A 22,134-nucleotide genomic window follows, 5' to 3' on the forward strand; every position below is an offset into this window, starting at 1 on the left:
CTCTGTCTCAAAAAAAAAAAAAAAAAAAAAAAAAAAAAAAAAAAAAAAAAAAAAAGAGGCTTAAGAACATGAGGGTCATTAATACAGTACTAACAGTTGATTTAAAAGTTTTCTGCTTCAGCGGAAGACTTGTAGGTTATTTTCAGCATTTGGTCACATAATGTTCATTGTTCTCATGTAGAAAGAACTTTAGAATCATTAGATGCTGCTTCGTTGGGATTATGTAAGGAATGTCTTGCTTCCGGAGTCTAAATCAGATTGAAGAGTTAAAAGGGAACAAGAACACAAAGATCTCAAATTATCCATTGCATAAAATATTTAATTTCCTATGAATAAGTGGATTTTACTAAAATTATTTTTCTGCCCTCAGGGGCTCTCAGGAAAGCAGTTTAATGAAGGGTACTGATTTTAGAAGCTCTTAAAATTTTTATAGTAGAAATAATCTGTGAAGGCACATGAAATAGATCCACGGGTGGCAAGTATTGAAATCTATATTCCAGTGGGTGAACCTCAGATTTACCAAGAAGCAGCCTGAACGTGTGTTTGGCAGTAAAGAGATCTGGGTTATCACTCTTCTCTGCTCATAATTTGTCATGTGGCTGGTGATAAGAAGAAATGTCAAGAAAGGTGGGTTGGGACCCAATTATTAATGGCTTGGGGTATATGCTAAAGCAATTGGACTTTTCGTTCTAAGCAGTGGGGAATCATCTTGTTTTAGAAAGATAACACAGAATAATGAGAAGGATGATATAGAGAGGTAGGCTGGAGACAAGGAAAGAGGTAGACTGGTAAGATGTCTGTTAAAATGGACTAAGCTTCTGTCTTCTCATCACTAGAATAAGGCAGTGGAAATGGGAATTCTCCCACTTATTCATTCACCAAGACTCTCTTTTTTGAGTATCTACCATGTAACAGGTATGGTTCTAACCAGCACAGGGCATATTGCTTTGAGCAAGACACAGAGACCACTCCTTAGGACAAGTAGTGGTAATTCCAGGTGCCATGGGCCGTACAGCAAGGGATACGTAACCCCTTCTCGGGAGGAGGAGGGGTTAGAGTATTAAGAAATGACTGACTTCAGAATGTGAAGGAGCAAAATAGAGGCCAAAGTGGGGATTAAGATACAAGAAAAAAAAGACAGCATATGAGAATCCTGGAGGGGTAAGAACAATATATGCCCCATGAATTGAAACTACTTCAGCTGGAGCTTAGGGTGCAAGTTCAGGACAAGCAAAAATTAAGATTGGAGTGGCAAGCAGAGGCCAGTCCAAAAAGAATGCTCAACTTGAGAATGTTTGAAAGTGGATGCCCCAGAACGTCAGGGTTCCTTGATTTGAGGAATGAGACCTAGGTAAAGGTGACTTCAACTTGTCTGATTTGATTTCAGGCACCTTGGTATTTGGAAATACCATCTTAACAGATGAAAGGAATATGGAGGGAGGACAGCTGTGTGCTGTGCTGACCTGAAGCTTCACAAAAACACCTTCTTGTCTCACCAAATGAGTCTGGGGATTGAACACAGCTGAAGAAAGCCTGCTGCTCTTCCTAGAACCTCCCCTCACTCAAATGCCCCCTGAAAAAATTTTTCTCCTTGCTCCCCACGTTGCATCAAGTATAGTGATTTGCACAGTGTGGGTCTTCATTGTATTATTTTTCTAAACCAGCAGTTTGTTTATTTAGAACAAAAAGTTTAGATGGTTCATGATTTGTATATGATGGGAGGTCACAATTCTGAATACAGTAGTAACATAACGTATGTGCTTGCATGTATATGTGTGTGTCTATACATGTATATGTATATATGCAATGTGGGGTGCAAAGAGAAAAGCTATTTCAGGGACTATTTGGGGGATTTCTAGGAAGAGCAGCAGGCCGTCTTTAGCTGTGCCCAAGTGATTTCAGGATAAGCACCTTTTATGATAAAGTGTATGTAAATTGGATCAAATAAATCTTTAATATGTTAAAAGCAAAAATGCCCTACAACATACCTTACCTCCGTTTACTAAGAAAAAAAGGGTTATTATGAGATCCCTTTTCAATTGTAGATGTCAACATTTTAATAAAGTGTTCAGCTACCTTTGCATCCGTTAGACACTTTATAAAAATATTACTTATCAGTAAAATACACAAGTTAAGAAACACTTTAATTGCAAAGAGCAAAAGAAAGCTTTAGTTGACTGCATTACTCTTCACACTGTGTTTTAAAACTATTTCTATGTAAGCTAAGTAGCTACACAAATAGTCACACCATTGGAAGCATCTGTTTTAAAATGTTTGACATGCATCAAAATACACGAAGTAATAAAAAGATCATCTCTATATGTATTCCATGACTTTTTTCCTGTAGTTTGCTATCAATATACATATCACTAAACAATATATAAAATTATCTTGTAAATGTATAAATTAAGCCTTGCTTCTGTTATTTCTTCAGCAGCATGCCAGGTGAGCAGAATCTCAATACTGGGTAATGAGAGACACTCTCTTTTGTTCTAGTTGTTTGATTTGGAAAGCAATGCATCCCAAAAGCATCTACCCTGCAATAACCTTTTTGTGGATCCCACCTTGGGCACCAGCTGTTTCCCACAGTATGGGCAGGATCACGGGAAGTGACCAACATAGGCTTAATAGGAAGAACAGGGGTGCTTTGCAAGCCTGTGAAGACTAGGATAATTCTTCACTTCTTGTGGATGTCAGAATTTCTGGATAGAGGTTACTGGCCTCCTCCCCTGGCCCCAGTACTTGGTACAGTCTTCCTATGAACTAGGGGAGTACTACATGTCTGAGTAAACTAATATACAAAAATGAGTCTAAACTCATTTATTTAAAGTATTTGACTTATTTTCCTTGTCCAAGAAGCATCACAACAATATAACCAAATGACAGAAGCGCATAGAATACTGTGTCAAATATGTATATATAAAGTCTTGGAAGTTGGGGAAAGTATTCTATCTTCTGTGTCCTATTTTACTTTGGCAAAGAGGAAGTTCGGAGTGAATCTTAATGGCTAAATTGAAATAGCCATGTTATCAAAGCATTTATATATGTGTTCTGTGGATCTCACAACTTGGCTCTCTGGTCCTTGCTGTCCAGCATGGCAGCCAATAACATCATACGGCTATTTAAATTTAATTTATATTTTATTTTATTTTTTTGAGACAGAGTCTCGCCTTGTTGCCCAGGCTGGAGTGCAGTGGTGTGATCTCAGCTCACTGCAACCTCCGTCTCCCAGGTTCAAGCTATTCTCCTGCCTCAGCCTCCCAAACAGCTGGAATTACAGGCATGCACCTCTGTGCCCGGCTAATTTTTGTAATTTTTTTGGTAGAGACAGGGTTTCGCCATGTTGGCCAGGCTGGTTTCAGACTCCTGACCTCAAGTGATCCGGCTGCCTCAGCCTCCCAAATTTCTGAGATTACAGGCATGAGTCACCACACCCGGCCTTTAAATTTAATTTTAATTGCCTGTAATCTACTTGGAAGGCTGAAGCAGGAGAATCGCTTGAATCTGGGAGGTGGAAGTTGCAGTGAGCCGAGATCACACCACTGCACTCCAGACTGGGTGACAGAGCAAGACTCTGTCTCAATCAATCAGTCAATCAAAATTTTAATTTATTAAAATGACATAAACTTAAAAATTTAGTTCCTCATTTGACACTATTCATCTTCAGGTGCTCAGTAGACACATGTGGCTAGTGGCCACTGTGTTGTACAGCACAGATATTGAATATTTTCATTATTTTTGCAGAAAGTTATTTTGAACAATGCTGTAGTGCAGCTCCTATTTCCTATTCTAATATGCTTCCAGGTCAGATATTTCCTATAAGCTTCCTCAAAGCCTATGTAGAACACATGCAAATACTTAAATACTTATTTATATCCTCTAGAGCACCCCTGTGGTTACCAAGCTGGGCACATAGTAATTCTTATCCTGATTGGTAGAATGGAGGAGAAAGCTGGTTTTGATCCTTTTGACTTTTACCTGCCTAGTAGCCATTTATCATTTAAGTTCACTGCACTGAGAACTGAATGGTTTTAGATCCAGCTATTGTATTTTGGCTAAGAGTTTGACTATCATCAGCCTAATTTTGTTATTTTAATAGAAGGAAGTGTCTCTGGGTTTGATAGGTTCATGTTTGGGAAGTATAGTTTAACAGAGGTAGAATTTAAGAAGATGTCCTGTGCTTGTTTTGAAGAGAGATGACTGACAAACATTGCACAACTGAGCTCAAGCTCATGGGTTTGTCTGATTTTTGTAATTCTGATCCTTGATGGCCTTTAGTTAACTGCAAAACAGTCAAAGTGCAGAGGCTATTCTCTCTCCAAGCTTCCCTTTGCAGTATTCCATTCTGTTGATTCGTGCATTACCTATAGGGGGAAAAAAAGAGTTCATCACACCAATTTAGTGAGCCAGAATTGTGATTCTGTTCAGGAAAATGTCTGCTGTATTTGTCATTGCTAGTCATTTTACAAGTGTATTTTGATGAGCTGAGTATGTAGCACACTTTACGAAGGTGCACTTTTTCCTCTTTGCTTCTACAGGTGAAAACCTTCAACCAGGAGGCATTTTTATCATTTTAAATTCCAAAAATATTAATATTTAAGAATAATGAAATAATATTGAATTGCCTTTTTATTTTCACCTTTTTTTCTGGATTAGTTGGAAACTTTACAGGAACTAGTGAAAGCTACATGATCTATTTGTGGATAGTGCTGGAAAACAAGGCTGGCTTTTTAAGTAATTAGTAGGCTGGCTAGCGTTGAAAGTTTTGGGGTTTTCATGATTTATGTAGTGATTTTTCTCCAACCATTATATTTTTACAAAATTTTACTTGCAGTTATTTTCACTCTTTTATTCACTTTCTCACTTTCAGCTCCCCTATCTCTTCCTTTCTTGTTACCCAACTCTTCTTTTCTTCCCTTCATTTCTTATTTTCTGCCTGTATAAAAATATTTTTCTGGCTTTAACACAGCATATTGTGTCAGTTCCAGATCTCTACAAGGGTGTTCTGAAGCCTTTATGGAGTAGGGGACTGGTGGGTCTTAGCGGTGATGGTTTGAGTTTGAGACAGCTTCGTTCACTACACTGTGCTCTTCCTGCATGAACCTAGACCTGTGTTTTAATTCAGTTCCTGACATTTTGGCATTGAAGTCTATATTTTAGCTGCCCATGCTGAATCAAGCAAGGTGCAATTAGGAGGCATTCTAAGACTAATTTTTAGAATTGACGTGGGAAAATTTAACTGGTAAACCTTGAAAATGACCTTCCCAGAAAATCTGTGCTCATTCTCCTCAGCCTGTCTGGAATCATCTTCATCCGAGAACTCTCTCAGCTCGCTGGGTTTGGTGGCTCAGTTTTCTGACTCTGCTTCTTATCCCTCTCTGAGGAATAATGCAATGACATTCAGGAATGTTCTGCTTCCCTAGAAACATAGCTTGAAACTGTGAAGTGCTGGAGGCTAAGACTTCTTGTCATTGTTTGTTCTATGTAGGAATTTTCATTTGCTGTATTTTGAAAATTAAAAATTTGGAATCAATTTGTGATAACTGCCTACTGTAGATGGGGCACCTTAAGCTGGTTGATTTGGATCAGTGGCGCATATTTTTTTCTCAGTTCACTGAGAGCCCTAAACAGAAGCCCTGTCAAAAAATTCTCAGGAATACGTGACTGATACTAGACATAGAGATGTACGTCCTCCCTCGGCCTGCCACCCTGGGGATTGAAGTGCTAGTGTTGGTAGGAGGAGAGGCAGCTGAGGGGGCCCAAAAATGAAATGGCACAGAATGATCGTGAGCTTTCTTTTTTCATTTGGACTTCTTGTCATTGAACTTCCCACTTTCTTCCTGCTTTCATTTTGTGGGCTGCTGTACCATGTTGCTTCTGCCTTTCCAAGGGACCTCTGGACTAACCTCTTCCTCTCCCTCCTCTCCTTCTCCAGCCCTCTTTTTGTCGTACTGGTCACTGTGCTTATTGGCAGTGGCAGCAAAATGTAGTGTAGGGTAGAAGGGAGCAAAACCAAAGCTGCGCATGCTCTGAGCAGCCCTCAGGTATGTCACCTTGCTTCTGTGCAAGAAGGCCCGCTTCCAAAAGTAATGACTTTTCTTTGTATCTACTTTTACGTAAATAGAGAACTTGCTGAATGTAGAGCACACAGTCTGTACACTGATGAGGACTTGGGTGGGTTTTGTTATCTCCGTGCTCACAGCCACCTGGTGAGGTAGACAGTCTGTTCTCTTAGAGAAAAGTGAGGCTCAGACATTAGGATGCACTGCTGTGGGTCACGCAGAACAAGAGGTGGGGCAGCACCTCCGAACCCAGCTCAGTCCCTCCTTGCCTCTTGTCTCAGAGCAACTGAACAAGACCCTGACTTTTGTATCTTCAAATGCAGGTTCATTTCCAACATTTGCCTAGTTAAAAATATCCACAGGGATTTTTTTTTTTTCCTTACAGATTTAAGAGATAAGATCTGGTCTTTGATCTTGAGAATCTCCGAGGGGTGAAATGTACAGATCCTGCCTCCTCAGATCTGCTACCTTAGATTGGATGTAGAATAGAGTAAGCATCCAGAGACAGACACACACACACACACACACACACACACACACACACACACACACACACACACACACACACACACACACACACACACACACACACACACACACACACACACACACACACACACACACACACACACACACACACACACACTCTTCCCTTAGAAGAGCCCTTAACCCTTAAAGTTCTTGGTAACACCCCCGGGCTCCTGGGCATAGGAATGGCCTGGGACTTGTTTGCTTCAGCGGTGACTTCTGTTTCCCATGTTGAACACCCTCTCCAGGGTGCCCAGAATGGGGGCTTTCCCTGCAGGGTATTCCCACAACATCTCCTCACAGCCCTCCTCTAGCACTGATCTGGCTGAACTCTGCAGAGCAGTCGTGGGGATAAACTGGTGTGGCACTGCCACCTAGTGACTGCCCGCCACGCCGTTCTTTGCCTCTGAGGTGCCGTGCATCCGTCAGCTGGCTGCTACCCATCATGGAAAATCATGGTGGGGGCTTCTAAAAATAGAGTCTGCCAGGCCAGTGTCAACATGCTCTCTCTGCTATCAGCAGAGCCTGGCACGCATCAGACATGGATTAGATTAAGTGTTTTTGAAAAAGTGGTTTTTTGGGTAAGGGAATCTTTGGGCCTGGTCGAGCATGGCTCCATCTGTCTGCTGGGGTTCCAGTTTCCTCTTGGAGGAGCTCACAGTGTGCACAGGGTGCCTGGCACGCAGCAGGAGCTGAATGAATAGAGGTGGCCCCGCAATGTTTAAATATCTACAGGTCTGGAAGTTAGAAAAGGAACAGGAGGAATGAGAAACTTGGTCAGAAATGCTAGTCCTGGTTAAAACATTGTTCTGGATTTTGATATTTTTTGATTTCCCAGAAAGTATCAGGGGCTTGAGAATATAATTCTCTTCAGGCGTTTTTGCCAAATTCCAAGATTTTCTAGTTTCACTGCTTTACAGATGTGTTGATATGAAGCCAGCTCCAGATTGTCTGATGGCCATTACTAGAGTCCCAGCTGCCCTGAAACTCTAGGCCAGTGGTTCAGAACAGGAGTAATACCGCCCCCAGGGGAATTATGGAAATTAGTGGAGAATTTTTTTTCTTGTTGCTGCCTTGGGCCAGGGATGCTGTGTATCTGTTACACATTTAACAAAACACTGTTCTACATCCCACTTGACTTCAGATTGACCTACTGGATATTACATATATCAAAAACCTGTTTATAATTTTCTTAGCTTAGACCTAAATTCATTTTAAATAAGGACATAAAATATTTTTGCTCAGTAGTAATCAACATTTAATTTTCAAATAATGTAATTTTCTAATAATATATAAATTGGGGAAAATTATTAGTGATACCGTCTGTGTTCTTATAGGTTTTTAACATAGTAGTGAAAGTTATATAGGTGTGAGATTTGAGACTTTTAACTTATTGACAGATAAGCCATTGCTGAAGTTACTTATTCCAATATGACATGTAAATGCCTAGTGAATAATAGAGTTAGAAAACAAAACCTCTTTGTCACCTCAGGGAAACATGATAAATGTAATTCTTCAAGTTTGAAAATTTGTGTATGTTCTATCATTCCCTTCTTTTCCATTGGGACTTTGAACTTTATTTTAAAGTAAGCTTATGCTCTTAGAACATAGCCACTGATGGTCTGGAGACAAAAAAGTAAGTTGTCTATATCCCAAGTGTGAATGAAACTCTCATTAGCCAAGGTTAATGCATGAAAAGAAACCGGACCTTTTACAGAACCATGCCCCGCCAAACATATGCACACACACACGGGGAAAGAGAAAAGTGGTTAGCTTTGACATTTTTGTCAATGAAAAGAAGAGAGGAAAACATTCCAAATGTGCAAAGTTAAAGGAGCAAAAGAAAATCAAGGTAAAAATACTCACTTTGGCATTTTAGAGTCAATAAAGAATTATATAATTTATAAAAATTCAAGGCCGGACGCGGTGGCTCAAGCCTGTACTCCCAGCACTTTGGGAGGCCAAGGAGGGCGGATCACGAGGTCAGGAGATCAAGACCATCCTGGCTAACACGGTGAAACCCCATCTCTACTAAAAATACAAAAAAATTAGCCGGGCATGGTAGCGGGCGCCTGTAGTCTCAGCTACTTGGGAGGCTGAGGCAGGAGAATGGCATGAACCCGGGTGGTGGAGCTTGCAGTGAGCCGAGATCTCGCCACTGCACTCCAGCCTGGGTGAGAGAGCAAGACTCCGTCTCAAAAAAAAAAAGAATCAAATGGAATCCTGCCTAAATTAAAGCTGAGCTTTAGATGTAGCAGCATTTTACTGCCTGTTGCCACTGCTGCTTCTCTTTGTTTACTTACTAATATTAAAGGAAGTCTGTATTGAAATCCTCAAGATCCTAAAGCCATGTTTATGTTTTCATAACTCAGTTATTGGGAAAACATAAGAGTGCAAGGAGGGGACTATGAGAACGTCAAATAGATTGGGGCAGTTTACATTCTCATACGTTCTATAAATTAGTTCCAGAGAGAATAGTTTCATACATAAAACTACAGCATTTATACTTTATAGCACCCTCACTTAGGGAGGTTTTTATTAAAGTGTTTGGACTTACTGGATTTTACATTTTATTTGAATTTAGAACTGTAATTTTAGGTGTCAGTGTTGGAACATTATTAGACGTGTCATCATTTTCAATCTGTTGCATATATTTTTCTTTGATAGGTCTTTACATCTGGTGTTCACATTTATTACAGCTTGCATATTACCTTATTCCTTGCAACCAGTTTTCTCCCTTACCACATTTTGAGCTTCTCATGAACGCTTACTATTTTTACTCATCTACATATTCTCAGTGCCTCCAAAAGTTTCTTTACATGTAGATGTTCACTATGTTATTGAATGAGAAACTCCTGAAATAAAGCTAATTGATGGTTCTCAGACTAGATAGCACATTAAAATCATCTGGGGAGCTTTTAAAAAATCCCTGTGCCATGGCTTCACCCCCGGAGACCACAGCTTCATTGTTTACGGATGGGGCTTTGCACAGGATTCCTTTTAACACTTCCCAGGTGGCTCCAATATGCAGCTACAGGTGAATATGCAGCTACAGCGAATAGCTACGTGTGAATATCAGCAACAAGTAAGAGACATATGTTAGCTCTTTTTTCTGAGCCATTGGCAGTCAGCTCTTTTCCTTTTGAACTTAGATATGTATCTTCTTTGAATTTCTTTTTATGCTTATATGTTCTAATTAATTGAAGCACTTATTTTATTTGCCTTTACTTCAAATCAAAACTACATGCACATAGTTGCAATTTGGAAGGAGACCATTTATCAGACTCCTTGCATCTCTCTGAGCCTCCAGCTGGTGGACACAGAAATATCAGCTTCGTTACTGAAATTAAACAGATTTGGACACCACCACTTGCCCTACAGCCACATGGGCTTTCTAATGTTCTGCTGATTTACCACTGAATTTGAAAAAATTCGTAGGTGTACCCTCACACTGAGGGAGTCACTCTGTGTCCCAGGTGAGCTTACCACATAGAAAACCCCATACACCTGCTTTGTGGGCAAGCCAAGGAAAGAGAGGGCCTAATCTGTGCCTGCTCAGTTCCTACTCCCAGATTTTTCATCCCTCCCCTCTACAAAACAAGAGATGCATTGCCTACCTCTTTTCCTCCCAACACACATACACACTACTTAAAACAAATAATGTTAGAGGCAAGCATTTGAATATTTAGCTCGGTCTATTTTTCTCCTCTTTGAAACTTTTTAAGATCTTCTCTTTATTCCTGGTATTTGAAAATTTACAGTGATCTGCCATGACTTAGGTCATTTCTTATTTCGTGTACATATTCTCAGTAGAATCTTCCCTTTAGAGATAGATGTGTGCCTTCCAGTTTTCCAGTCAAAGAAATAGAAGAACATTATTTCTTTTCTTCCACTGTCCATATTATCCTTCTGGAAAGACAGTTGTTGGAACTTCTGTTTTAATTGTCTGAGAATGTATCTTTTTTGTTCTCCTCTTTCCTTCTTTTTGTCTTTTTCTACTTTCTGGGAAATTTCTGTCAACTTACATTCTAACTGTATTACGGTTACTTTTTCATCATAACTTGGTGTTGTATAGTTGTATTCCACTTTTTCTCTTCCTATCAGTGTAATTTTTTTTAAACTTTCAGTTCCTGTGATACATGTACTGAATGTGTAGGTCTGTTACATTGATATACATGTGTCATGGTGGTTTGCTGCACCTATCAACCCATCATCTAGGTTTTAAGCCCCACATGCATTATGTATTTGTCCTAATGCTCTCCCTCTCCTTTCTCACCACACCCAGTAGGCCCCAGTATGTGATGTTCCCCGCCCTGTGTCCATGCATTCTCATTGTTGAACTCCCACTTATGAGTGAGAACATGCAGTGTTTGGTTTTCTGTTCCTGTGTTAGTTTGCCAAGAATGATGGTTTCCAGCTTCATCCATGTCCCTGCAAAGCACATGAACTCATTCTTTTTTATGGCTGCATAGTAAAGTTTTTATTTAGCTTTTTTGTAGTATAATTTACATAGTTCAGGAGTCCTGTCCCCTCATCACTCTACGTCATCTCAGGTTTGTTCTGTTTCCTCCCTTCCCTTCCTTTCTTTCTTCCTCCCTCCTTTTTGTATCTTTTCTATAGAAATCAGATTCAGGTGTGTGCTGATCATTTGCCATTCTCTCGTATTAAGAGTGGCAATTGGAAGCCAGTTGGAAGCTTGGTAAGGGTAAGGGCTTACTGTTTGATGACAATCACTGTGGGGTGATAGCTGAGTTTTTCATTAGGGAATTCTTGATATTAATACATGAGTGTCTTTCCTGAGAAGTTGTCCTGTTTCTCCAGGGAAAAATATTCTTTCCCTGTATTATCAAATTCTAATATTAGGGTCAGTTATGGGAAGCGAAGGAAAGAGACTAGAAATGCTACTGTTCAGCTTAGAAACTTGAACTTAAGGCCCCAAACACTTCTTCTGCCCTTGGCTGGGCCCTGAGTCTCTGAGTATCCAGTCTATCCCCAGAGAATGAACCTATCTCCTGTGAGTTGTCTGTTGATACCAGGCAGGGCAGGTACATGAGTATCCATCATTCTATATACTTAGACTTAATCATTTCCCCTGTTTTTAGCTTTGGACTTTATCCACACATTTTGTGGTACTTGGCTTTTCCAAGTTGTGACACTTCCACGGGTTCTATGACAATTTGTGCCTTCGAATTGGGGGTACACAGACCATTTATATTTAATGTGGTTACAGATACGCTTATGTAAATCTCTCTTCTTGCTATTTGTTTACTATTTGCTCCATCTCTTTTTTTCCTTTACTTCTGGCTCTCTTGGGATTTTTTTTAATATTCAATTTTCTATCCTTTATTGAGTTATCAGCTATTCTTTTTCAATGTATTATTTCAGTGGTTCCTTTGGGGTTTAGAGCACACAGGCTTACCTCATTTTATTGTGCTCCACTTTATTGTGTTTCACAGATACTGCATTTTTTACAAACTGAAGGACTGTGTCAGTGCTGCATCGAGCTAGGCGATCAGCATCATTTTTTCCATAGCACATCCTCAGTTGGTGTCTTTGTGTCACATTTTGGTAATTCTTGTAGTTTTTCAAACTTTTTCATTATTGTACCTCTTATGGTGATTTATGATCAGGGATCTTTGATATTACAATTGTAATTATCTTGGGGTTCCATGAATCAAGCCCTTAAAAGAAGGCAAACCTAATTGATAAATGTGTATGCTGACTGCTTCATCAACTAGCTGTTCCCCCATCTCTCTCACTTTTATCTGGCTTTCCTATTCCCTGAAACGCAGTGATACTTAAATGAGGCCAACAAATGACCTACAATGTCTTCCAAGTGTTCACGTGACAGGAAGGATTGCATATCTCTCACTTTCAATCAAAAGCTAGACATGATTAAGCTTAATGAGGAAGGCATTTCAAAAGCTGGGATAAGCTGAAAGCTAGGCTTCTTAATACCAAACATTTATCCAAGTTGTGAATGCAAAGGAAAAGTTGAAGGAAATTAAAAGTGCTACTCCAGTAAACACATGAATAATAGGAAACAAAACAGCCTTAATGCACTTATGGAGAAAGTTTGAGTAGTCTGCATAGAAGATAAAACAAGCTGCAACATTTCCTCAAGCCAAAGCCTAATCCAGACAAGGTCCTAACTCTCTTCAATTCTTTGAAGGCTGAGAGAGGTGAGGAAGCTGCAGAAGAAAAGCTTGAAGCTAGCAGAGGTTGGTTCTTTAGGTTTAAGGAAAGAAACCATCTTTTTAACATAAAAACATGTTAAACATGTTTTATGTTTATGTAGAAACAAAAGCAAGGTGAAGCAGGAAGTGCTGATGTGGTGACAGCAAGGTGTCCACATGTGATCTAGCTAAGATCATTGAAGGTGGCTACAATAAACAATAGATTTTCAATGTAGATGAAACAGGCTTCTATTGGAAAAATATGTCATCTAGGAATTCCATAGCTAGAGTGGAGAAGTTAATGCCTGGCTTCAAAGTTTCAAAGGACACGTGAACTGTCTTGTTTAGGTACTAATGCTGCTGGTGACTCTGAGTTGAAGCCAATCCTGATTTACCATGCTGAAAAACCTAGGGCCGTTAAGAATTATACTAAATCTACTTTCCTGTGCCCTGTAAATAGAACAACAAAGCCTGGATGACAGGCACATCTATTTATAGCATCATTTACTGAATATTTTAAGCCACTTTTGAGACCTGTTGCTCAAAACAAACAAACAAACAAAAAAGAGACTTCTCTCAAATTATTACTGATCACTGACAATGCACTTGGTCACCCAAGAACTCCGATGGAGATGGACAAGATTAGTGTTGTTTTCATGCCTGCTAACACAACATCTATTCTGCAGCACACAGATCAAGGAGTAATTATGACTTTCAAGTCATATTATTTCAAAAATACATTTTGTAAGGCTATAGCTGATGGAGCTAGGCAAAGTAAATTGAAAACCTTCTGGAAAGGATTCATTTATTCTACATGCCATTAAGAACATCTGTGATTCAGGGAAGGAGGTCAAAATAGCAACTTTAACAGTAGTTTGGAAGAAGTTGATTCTAAACCTCATGGATAACTTGAAAGGATTCAAATTTCAACAGAAGCAGCAGCTGCAGGTATAATGGAAATAGCAAGAGAACTAGAAATATTAATAGAAGTAGAGCCTGAAGAAGTGATTGAATTGCTGCAATCTCATGATCAAACTTGAATGTATGGGGAGTTTGCTTTGCTTCCTATGGATCAGCAAATAAACTGTTTCTTGAGGTGGAATCTACTCCTGGAGAAGATGCTGTGCACATTGTTGAAATGACAACAAAGACTTTAGAAAATACATAAACTTAGTTGATAAAGCTGTGTCAGGGTTTGGGAGGATTGATTCCAATTTTGAAAGAAGTTCTGTGGGTAAAATGCTATCAAATAGCATCATATGCTACAGATAAATCTTTCCTGAAAGAAAGAGTCCATTGATGTGGCAAACTTCATTGCTGTGTTATTTTAAGAAATTGCCACAGCCATCTCAACCTTCAGCAAGCACCACCCTGATCAGTCAGCAGCCATCAACATTGAGGCAAGACCCTCCACCAGCAAAAAGATTAAGACTCATTGAAGACTTAAATCCATAGAATTTTTGAGCATACAGCACTCTTCAATTAAGATATATACTTTTTTTAAGACATCATGCTATAGAAACAAATTTGTGTGACTTGCTTTATTGAAATATTTGCATGATTGCAGTGATCTGCATCTGAACCTGCAATATCCCCCAGGTATGACTGCACTTACACACTTAGGCATACTATACCTATGTTAGCACAGTCTTTCTTCACCTGATAGTATATACTATCTTTTACTGCAGTCTGTCTTCAAGCGGTACTGTATCACTTCACATAGATGAGTTTTCAGCTGAATAATCAAGCAGAACCCTTTGAAGTTCTCTGCATGTGTCTCTGTACAGGTGTCTCCTTCTTGATTTTTGCCCTTTTGAATTCTTAACCTCCCTGGATTTCCAGCTCTGTCCTTCAACAGAGGGAGACCTCCAGGCAGTGCCAGGTTTCCTTCCCTGAACTGCACCTGGGAGATTCTCTTTAGTCATTAAAGTGGGGGCCATTGTATTGCTCAGTTGCTTTCCATCTCTCAAGAATCACTGTCCTTTGTTGCTAGATAACCAATGTCTTGATAACCGTTGTATCAAATATTCTATCTGCTTTTTTAGTTGTTTCAAGAGAGAGTATAAATCTAGTTCTCTGTTGCTCCATCTTGGCTGAAAGCAAGATACACAGTAATTCACATAAGAATGTGTTGTTTCTTCTTCTCTGATGTCTCCTTTCATTTCCCTTTGTTCTTGTTGGTTTACACCTTTTAAAAAAATGCATTGCTGTCACTTTAATGGTATTTCAGGAGAGAGGTGGATTCCAGAAAGAGAACTGATGGTGGATTGATCACATGCATTTACATCTCCATAATACTTCTCACTAACTATGGCTGACATTTGAGACCAGAGCTGACATTTGAGATGAGATATGTTTTTCCATTTTTAGTATTACTGGTAAGTTTAATAGAAAAGGATTAATGAACACAATTTGTTAGCTGTTAACCTCCACGACTGAATTATTTTTACAGGTATAAAAATACCTTCTAAGTTGCACACAGATCTTGGAACGTAACATGACAAATCCAATTTATGTTCACTGATGAGCAAGAATTATTTTTATCCACTTTTTGTATGTCTATGTATATGATCCTAAAAATCTAGCATGTGGCCTAGGGCAAGTCAACTTGAGGACATGTTTCCCTTTGTCACACTAATTACTTCAAATATTACTTCCCTGCTATATTTTTGTAAGCATCTGTGACTATACAACAACGAATAAGGCATAGTCGTTATCTTCAAATTCTTTATAATTTTGATTCTAAGGGCATGTTAGATGAGCGAATTCCACATTACCTGTCTTATGACCCAAAGTAACATTTATCAAATGGTGCTAGAGATATCTACAAGATGTTCCTGGGATACAGAGAGGGAACCAGGCTTGGAGTATCGTGCTGACCAAAAGCTACAGGGAGTCTGGAGAAGGGGACCCACAAACAGATCCTCAGAGTACAAACGAGGGTTAGAGAGAAGGGGGAACATGTTTCCCAGCAGAAGGAAACACATCTGCAGAGAAAGAGAGCTGTGAAGGAGAACAGCATACCTCCCAGCCATTAGTGCGCAGGTGCTGAGGGAGGCAGGAGCGCAGGCCAGAGGCCGTCACTCTCTTGGGGAAGAAGGCACTGATTCCTTGGGAAAGATAACTCCTGTGAACTTTGACAAACGTTAATAGAAAGCTGTCATATTTGTAATCTAAGAAAGAGTGTGAGACCCTTAGTCAGCAATGAATTAAGAAATGAACTAGGAATAGAAACTAAGAAAAGGAACAGTTTGCTTGTTTTAAAACATTAAAGTTGATTTTACAGTCTTTGTCTCTGACGCATGCAGTTCATTCCAAAACTCCAAAGTCCTCATTTTAAAAGCTTGAGATTATTGGGCATTCCTTGCACTAATTTTAATCTAATTGAATGTGTTTTTATTAAATCAGCATTCATGTTGATCAAAACTTGAAATTTGTATGAATCATTTCTTCATGCCTTTCTCAGAATAGTTCTCCTTGTAGAGAAGGTTGGAATTGTCTAAGTATGTGAACTTCCATAAAAAATGTTTTGAAAATTTTTAAACATTATATTAATCATTCACAGTGATGTGAATCTGTCATAGATGAAAAACCTGGGATGTTCAAAATGATAATATCATCGTGTGAAAAGTCTAATTTTGTTTCTGAGTTGCTGGAGAACAAAATAGGGGATTATTCTAATAGTATCTAATTTGGTTCCTGATTACCTCATCTTGAATATTCACAATCATGTATGTCTGAGTGTAACATAAACATTAGTATGAGATGTTATTTTTCTATTCTGAGCTATTTTTTAGGGCAGGTTGTTTATTTTGTAAGCAAAAAGGATAATTTATCATTGAATCCCAAGCCCTAAAATGCCAGCTCCTAGAAAGATGCTTGTTTCTATTTAAAGCCCTTTGATACAGGATGACAGTCTCTGATGCAGTGTAATGCGCACGGCATATAGTAAATATTAATTGAGTGATTTAATGATGTATTTCTTGAGAGTATTTGGCAAATAAGGTTGGAAGAAATTTGTCTATCTAAGATTTGAACATTTATTAAAGGTAAGCGTCTAATGAGTTAGCTTGCCTAAATGTTCCAGTGGATGCTTTTCATTGCAGTTTTTAGTCATTTACTGCCCCCAACTCTGAAAAACATTTTTAATAAAAAGTGCTGCAGGAGGAAGAGATTAGAAAGACCTTCACACCCATGCCAAAGTTGAAATTTCCCTGCAGGCAACGGCCATGAACGTACCGCCTAGAAAGCTTTGTTTATCGTGTGAAATCTCTTACTTCTCTTCGTAGTTACCTGCTCTATGAAAACCACATGCCTAGGCAGGTTGTTGTTTTTTTTTTGTTTGTTGTTTTTTTGACAAGGAGTCTCACTCTGTCATCCAGGCTGGAGTGCAGTGGCAGTGCAGTCTTGGCTCACTGCAGCCTCCGCTTCCCAGGTTTAAGTGATTCCCCGCCCTCAGCCTCCCAAGTAGGTGGGACTATAGGCTCACACTACCACACCTGGCTAACTTTTGTATTTTTAGTAGAGATGGGGTTTCACTATGTTGGCCCAAGCTGGTCCTGAACTCCTGAGCTCAGGAGATCCGCCTACCTTGGTCTCCCAAGGTGGTAGGATTCCAGGTGTGAGCCACCATACCTGGCTGGCCTAGCTAGATATTAATAATAGTGTTCTGGTCACTCACTGTGGCAGTGAAAAAACAACTTGAAGATTTCACTGGGACCCAGGCACATTTTCTAAGTTTCTAGAAACTAAGTATCTAAGGACACTTTGCTGATATAGAGATGGTCAAGAATATAACTGTTTCAGCCAAAGATTGTCCATGCATTACAACATACGTCAAATGAGAAAATGCAAGTTAAGCTCTGAGCACATAGTGAACACTCAGTAAGTATGGTATGTACATTCATATGCATCAGGGAACCAGAGCCATTAACTCTTAAGTGTATCACATCGGTGTATGAATCATGCTGAGAAGCAGCTTTATCTCACAATTAAAAATTGAATAGGAAATGAACTCTTTTACCTCCCCTCTCTTTACAGACCATTCTTATGACAGGGTAATGTATTTCCTGTTTTAGGAAATTGCTTGGTGAGGAATACTTACTAGAGAGCCCCAATATTATTAATAAGTTATAATCCAGAGCTTATTTCTAGGGGTTTTATTTTGAAAGGAAAACCACGTCCTCCCGTTGAAGCTCTGTTACATATGCATAGCAGGCTCCCAGAGCAGTCCACAGAATCCTGCTTAGCTCATTATTGTGGCTGAGCATAGCACTGATCACATAGCATCTTCCTAGGTATATATATTAGGTAACAAAGATTATCAGGGGAAATGCACTCAGCTCCCTTCCTGGAATGCTAGGAATGCATATGATTTTCCTTTTGACAATGACAGCCTCTACACCAAGAGCTTCTGGGGAGAGGGGACTCTACAGCTAGGTCATGGAGGCTATTTAGGGGTGAGGAACGGTGGTGATTTCTGCACCTCTGCCACCAGAAACTTGCAGGATGCTCCTAACCAGGCTGGCTGCCTGTTCACATGCCCTTCCCTTTGATTCCAGGAGATCAGTGATTGCCCTTTCTCTGGGGTTCCACTCACTCCAGCCCAGAGCCTCTTTCCTTAGTCCATAGTAGCAGGAAACATAATTTCTTAGCTTCTCTGTTCTTTGGAAGAAGGCAAAGGGACAAATATGATAAGAATGGGTCTCTTGTATGTCCAAAGATAGAGTGTAAGATCTACGGATATTGTGGAGAAAAGCTTATACCCTATAAGATAAATCGGCATTTTTTATTTTTGAAGCAGGAAGCTTGGCATGGGATGAGGGACAGGGAAAAAAAAAAAAAGAATAGCGAATGCTGTGGCCCGGTGTAGGTTGCTTATAGGGCTAATCCTGAGGCTCTGGCTAGGAGCAGCCTCCTTGCCACCACAGCCCTGGCAGCACAGACACGGGGAATTGAGTTGAAAGGCAGGACTGAGTGAGCATAGCAGGCGATGATGAGTACCACGCAATTGTCAGTATATTTTGCAGAGCAAGAAATGAGGAAAGGAAAGCCCTCTGAGTGGTATCTGAGAGATGGGAAGGAGTGGTGGTCCTTTCCAATGGTGGCTGAAAAGTAAGGAAGTCTTCTAGTGACCAGAGTCTGGGGCCTGACTGTCATAGAAACCAGAGCAGGGCCTCTCTGCCCCATGACCACACAGAATGTGCATCCAGAGCAAATTCTTCTAGGGTGACAACTCTCATTGGCCTTGCTGTTGTATGCATACATGCTATTGTGTAAAACCAGTGTCCACATGATGGGCACAGAGGGTTACTGTTTCGTACTGTTAATTCAACCAAAGTGTGATAGGATACCTGTTTCTGATATAAAAGCTTTCTTCCCTACCAGTAAAATTTGACACCTCAAAGAATGATCAGGATACTTTGTATCCCTCTCCCTCTTTTCGACTGTTAAGTTCTTTGTGTATAACTGGTAAGACAAGTTCTATTAAGCTCTGGTTATGGGCAGGGACTCTGTGATCAGAGGTACAGTTTCTGTGTTCAAGGATGAAGGACATCCAGGTAGATTGACCTATTATAATATAGTCCCGTGATCGAGGGATGTGCACGATACTCAGGGAGCACAGGGGAAGCACTGAGGGGAAGAGAAGACAGAAAAGGCTCCCACTTGAACTTACTTTGAAGGATGAAGAGGAGTTAGTCCATCGTCAGGAAATCAAGGTAGCAAAGGACAGTCCAAGTAAAGGGAACATCATGATTCATTTTGGTTACAAAGGTGTGGAGTGAGATTGGGCAGCTGTATATTGTCTCTTAAGTGTGGCACATCAGCTAGGCAAGGAGTGACGAGACACGGGCAGGGGCCGGAGGAGTCTACAAAGATTAATGTGCCTGTATCATCTTACGCCAGTGAGGAAATCTGTTTTATATTTTACAGTCTCTTTCAGATGATATATAAAATTGAGGCACTTTCTGATGTCGTGGATTGCTTAGATGGAACCTCAATTTTGTTAATATTCACAAGCTTTGAAAACTTCTAAACATAGCAGTTTATAGAAGATACAGTAAATTCATTGAATTGAACCAAACCACACTTAGCTATCATATTGGAGATTATAAAGGACTGGTTTTGTTTGCTGTTTTTCAGGTACCATGATCAACAGGATGTTACTAGCAACTTCCTTGGAGCGATGTGGTTGATATCAATAACTTTTCTCTCCATTGGTTATGGTGACATGGTACCTAACACATACTGTGGAAAAGGAGTCTGCTTACTTACTGGAATTATGGTAAGTGTCTTTATACTTCACAACTCTTTTATTTACGCTCAAGAAGGCACTTAAACCACTCAGTCCACGTGCATAAGTAATTGTGAGCTACTTCTTTTCCCATCAGCAGGAAATCAGTATAAATAAATCAATTTTGTGTTGAGAGAGAGTGTCAATAGTTTTTCATCTTAATTCTTCTCATCATGAAATTCTGTTGAAGAGGTAGAGCTGTTCGATTGCCCCTTGTGGGGCATGCACTGATTTGATGAACTAATTTGATCTTGGAGCTTTGGCTTCAGAGTCAGGAAGTCCTTTAAGACTGTGTCCTCCCATCTCCTACTAGCTGTGCAAATTTGAGTAAATTGTAAAATGTGGCCCATAATAACTATCTTGAAGTGTGTTGAAGGGTTGAAGATATATTAATTATAATATTTATTTTTCTTTTAACAAATGTTTGTTGAGTGCCAGGCACTGGCCTAGGTACTGGGAATACATCAAAAGAAGATAGAAACTTACTGCCCTGCCCTCATGGAGCTTACAAGGGAAGACTTGCATTTTAAAAATAATAAATAATGGTTCATTACATTTGTGAACTAGCAAAGCTTCTGACCTGTTTTGGGCCTGGGGGAGAGGGATGGGATCTACTCAGAGAAATCATCACTAGAAAATTGATTTTTACGCTGAAGTGAGAAGGGTCCATACCCAGGAAGGGAGGTAGGAAGAGCATTCCAGGAAGAGGAAATGGTTTATTTGAAGGCAATGAGGCAAGAAGGAGCTCAGTACATTGGAGCCAGGTCATTGGGCCAGTAGTACACAGAGCAAAAGGGGAGAGCGGCCTGGCATGAGGCAGGGACAGGAGGCCAGGTCTTGTGGAGCACTTGGGAAAGGTCTGCTGCTGACATTCCATCGTTCTTCTGGCATGTCTAATAGGTTCAGACATCTTTTTTGCCCCTCCACACATGACTAACCAGGACCACTTTTTTGCTCCATTTGTTTTTTAGGTATAGGAAATGGGAGGCTAGCAAGCTGTGATTATAATGTGGTATGAACTTCTAAATATTTAAGCCAGGGGTAGTTTCAAATTGTTGATGCACAGTTTTCAATGACCTAGGCTTGTCTGCATTCTTTATCTACTTTTTAAAGTTTGCTTACAGCAGAGTGTCATCTTGATCCTTGTGTGGTCTCTGTCTACATGAGGATGTGAACGAATACTGCAGGTTCCAAATTCTCAGAATTTCTGGAAATCAGGCACCCTGTTCAACACCTCTAACTGTATTCACTCACAGGCTGGTAGGAGAGAGCAGAGGGTTGTCATTTGAGGGCCTCTGAGTGGTGGCCAGTGGAGGGTGCACACCCTTGCAGAAGCTGCCTGGGAAGACTGCTCCAAGAGTCACAGCTAAATGGAAAGAGGGCGTGCCCTTGGCATAGACAGGCAACATCCTTCTCCCCCTCGGTAGTGTTCAACTAGGATAAGGCAGCTAACTTTGAAAATAAAAATCCAGGGTCAATTTTAATGTCCCAGTAGTAACAAGATGGCCATTTCAAGTCCCAATTGTAGAAAATATAATTTGGGGGCATAATTTAACATTATTTGCTTTTAAAAGAAAAATAATAGTTTTAATTATAGTGAACTTTAAAAAAAAAAAACGGTATGCTGCATTATCTGTTTACTATTGGATCACTTCCCCTTTTTTCCTCAAATAATAGCATTTTGTTATGTGGTAATAATGCTTTGGGAAATGTAATTTGCATAGATATATTTTTAGGAGGCCCATAACAAGTCCACAAGGGATATAAATGATGCTATTTATAAAAACTGGTAATTGCAGAGTCTTTCCCCTAGTGCTTCTTAGAAACAACTTCCTTAGCGTTACTTTTTGTCAAGACGGTACCCTCTTTTATTCTCGAATCAGGTGTGACTCAAGGGTCATGTGCACAGGCTTATTTGCCGTGGAATCCGAGCCAAATTTGAGGTTAACCTTGCCTGGGTTTTACAAAATGTTTATCATTCCTTGATATTTTCTTGTTCCTCGTGTCTCAAAAACTGTTCCTTCAAAGTCTCATCAGATAGTACAAATCTTTTATTTACCTTCTTGAACTGCCT

General features: G+C 39.8%; 1 protein-coding gene across 3 annotated transcripts in view; it reads left to right on the forward strand.

Annotated features, from left to right (window-relative positions):
• Window positions 1-22,134, forward strand: part of KCNN2 (potassium calcium-activated channel subfamily N member 2) — a 139,546-nt gene that overhangs the window by 86,029 nt on the left and 31,383 nt on the right. For all 3 annotated transcript variants that reach the window (XM_024246638.3, XM_054555032.2, NM_001131645.2), the window contains 1 exon segment: window positions 19,910-20,051. In XM_024246638.3, coding sequence (XP_024102406.2) covers window positions 19,910-20,051 — 142 coding nt within the window.

This window comes from Pongo abelii, chromosome 4 (genome assembly GCF_028885655.2).
Source record: "Pongo abelii isolate AG06213 chromosome 4, NHGRI_mPonAbe1-v2.0_pri, whole genome shotgun sequence".
NCBI classification, from domain to species: Eukaryota; Metazoa; Chordata; class Mammalia; order Primates; family Hominidae; genus Pongo; species Pongo abelii.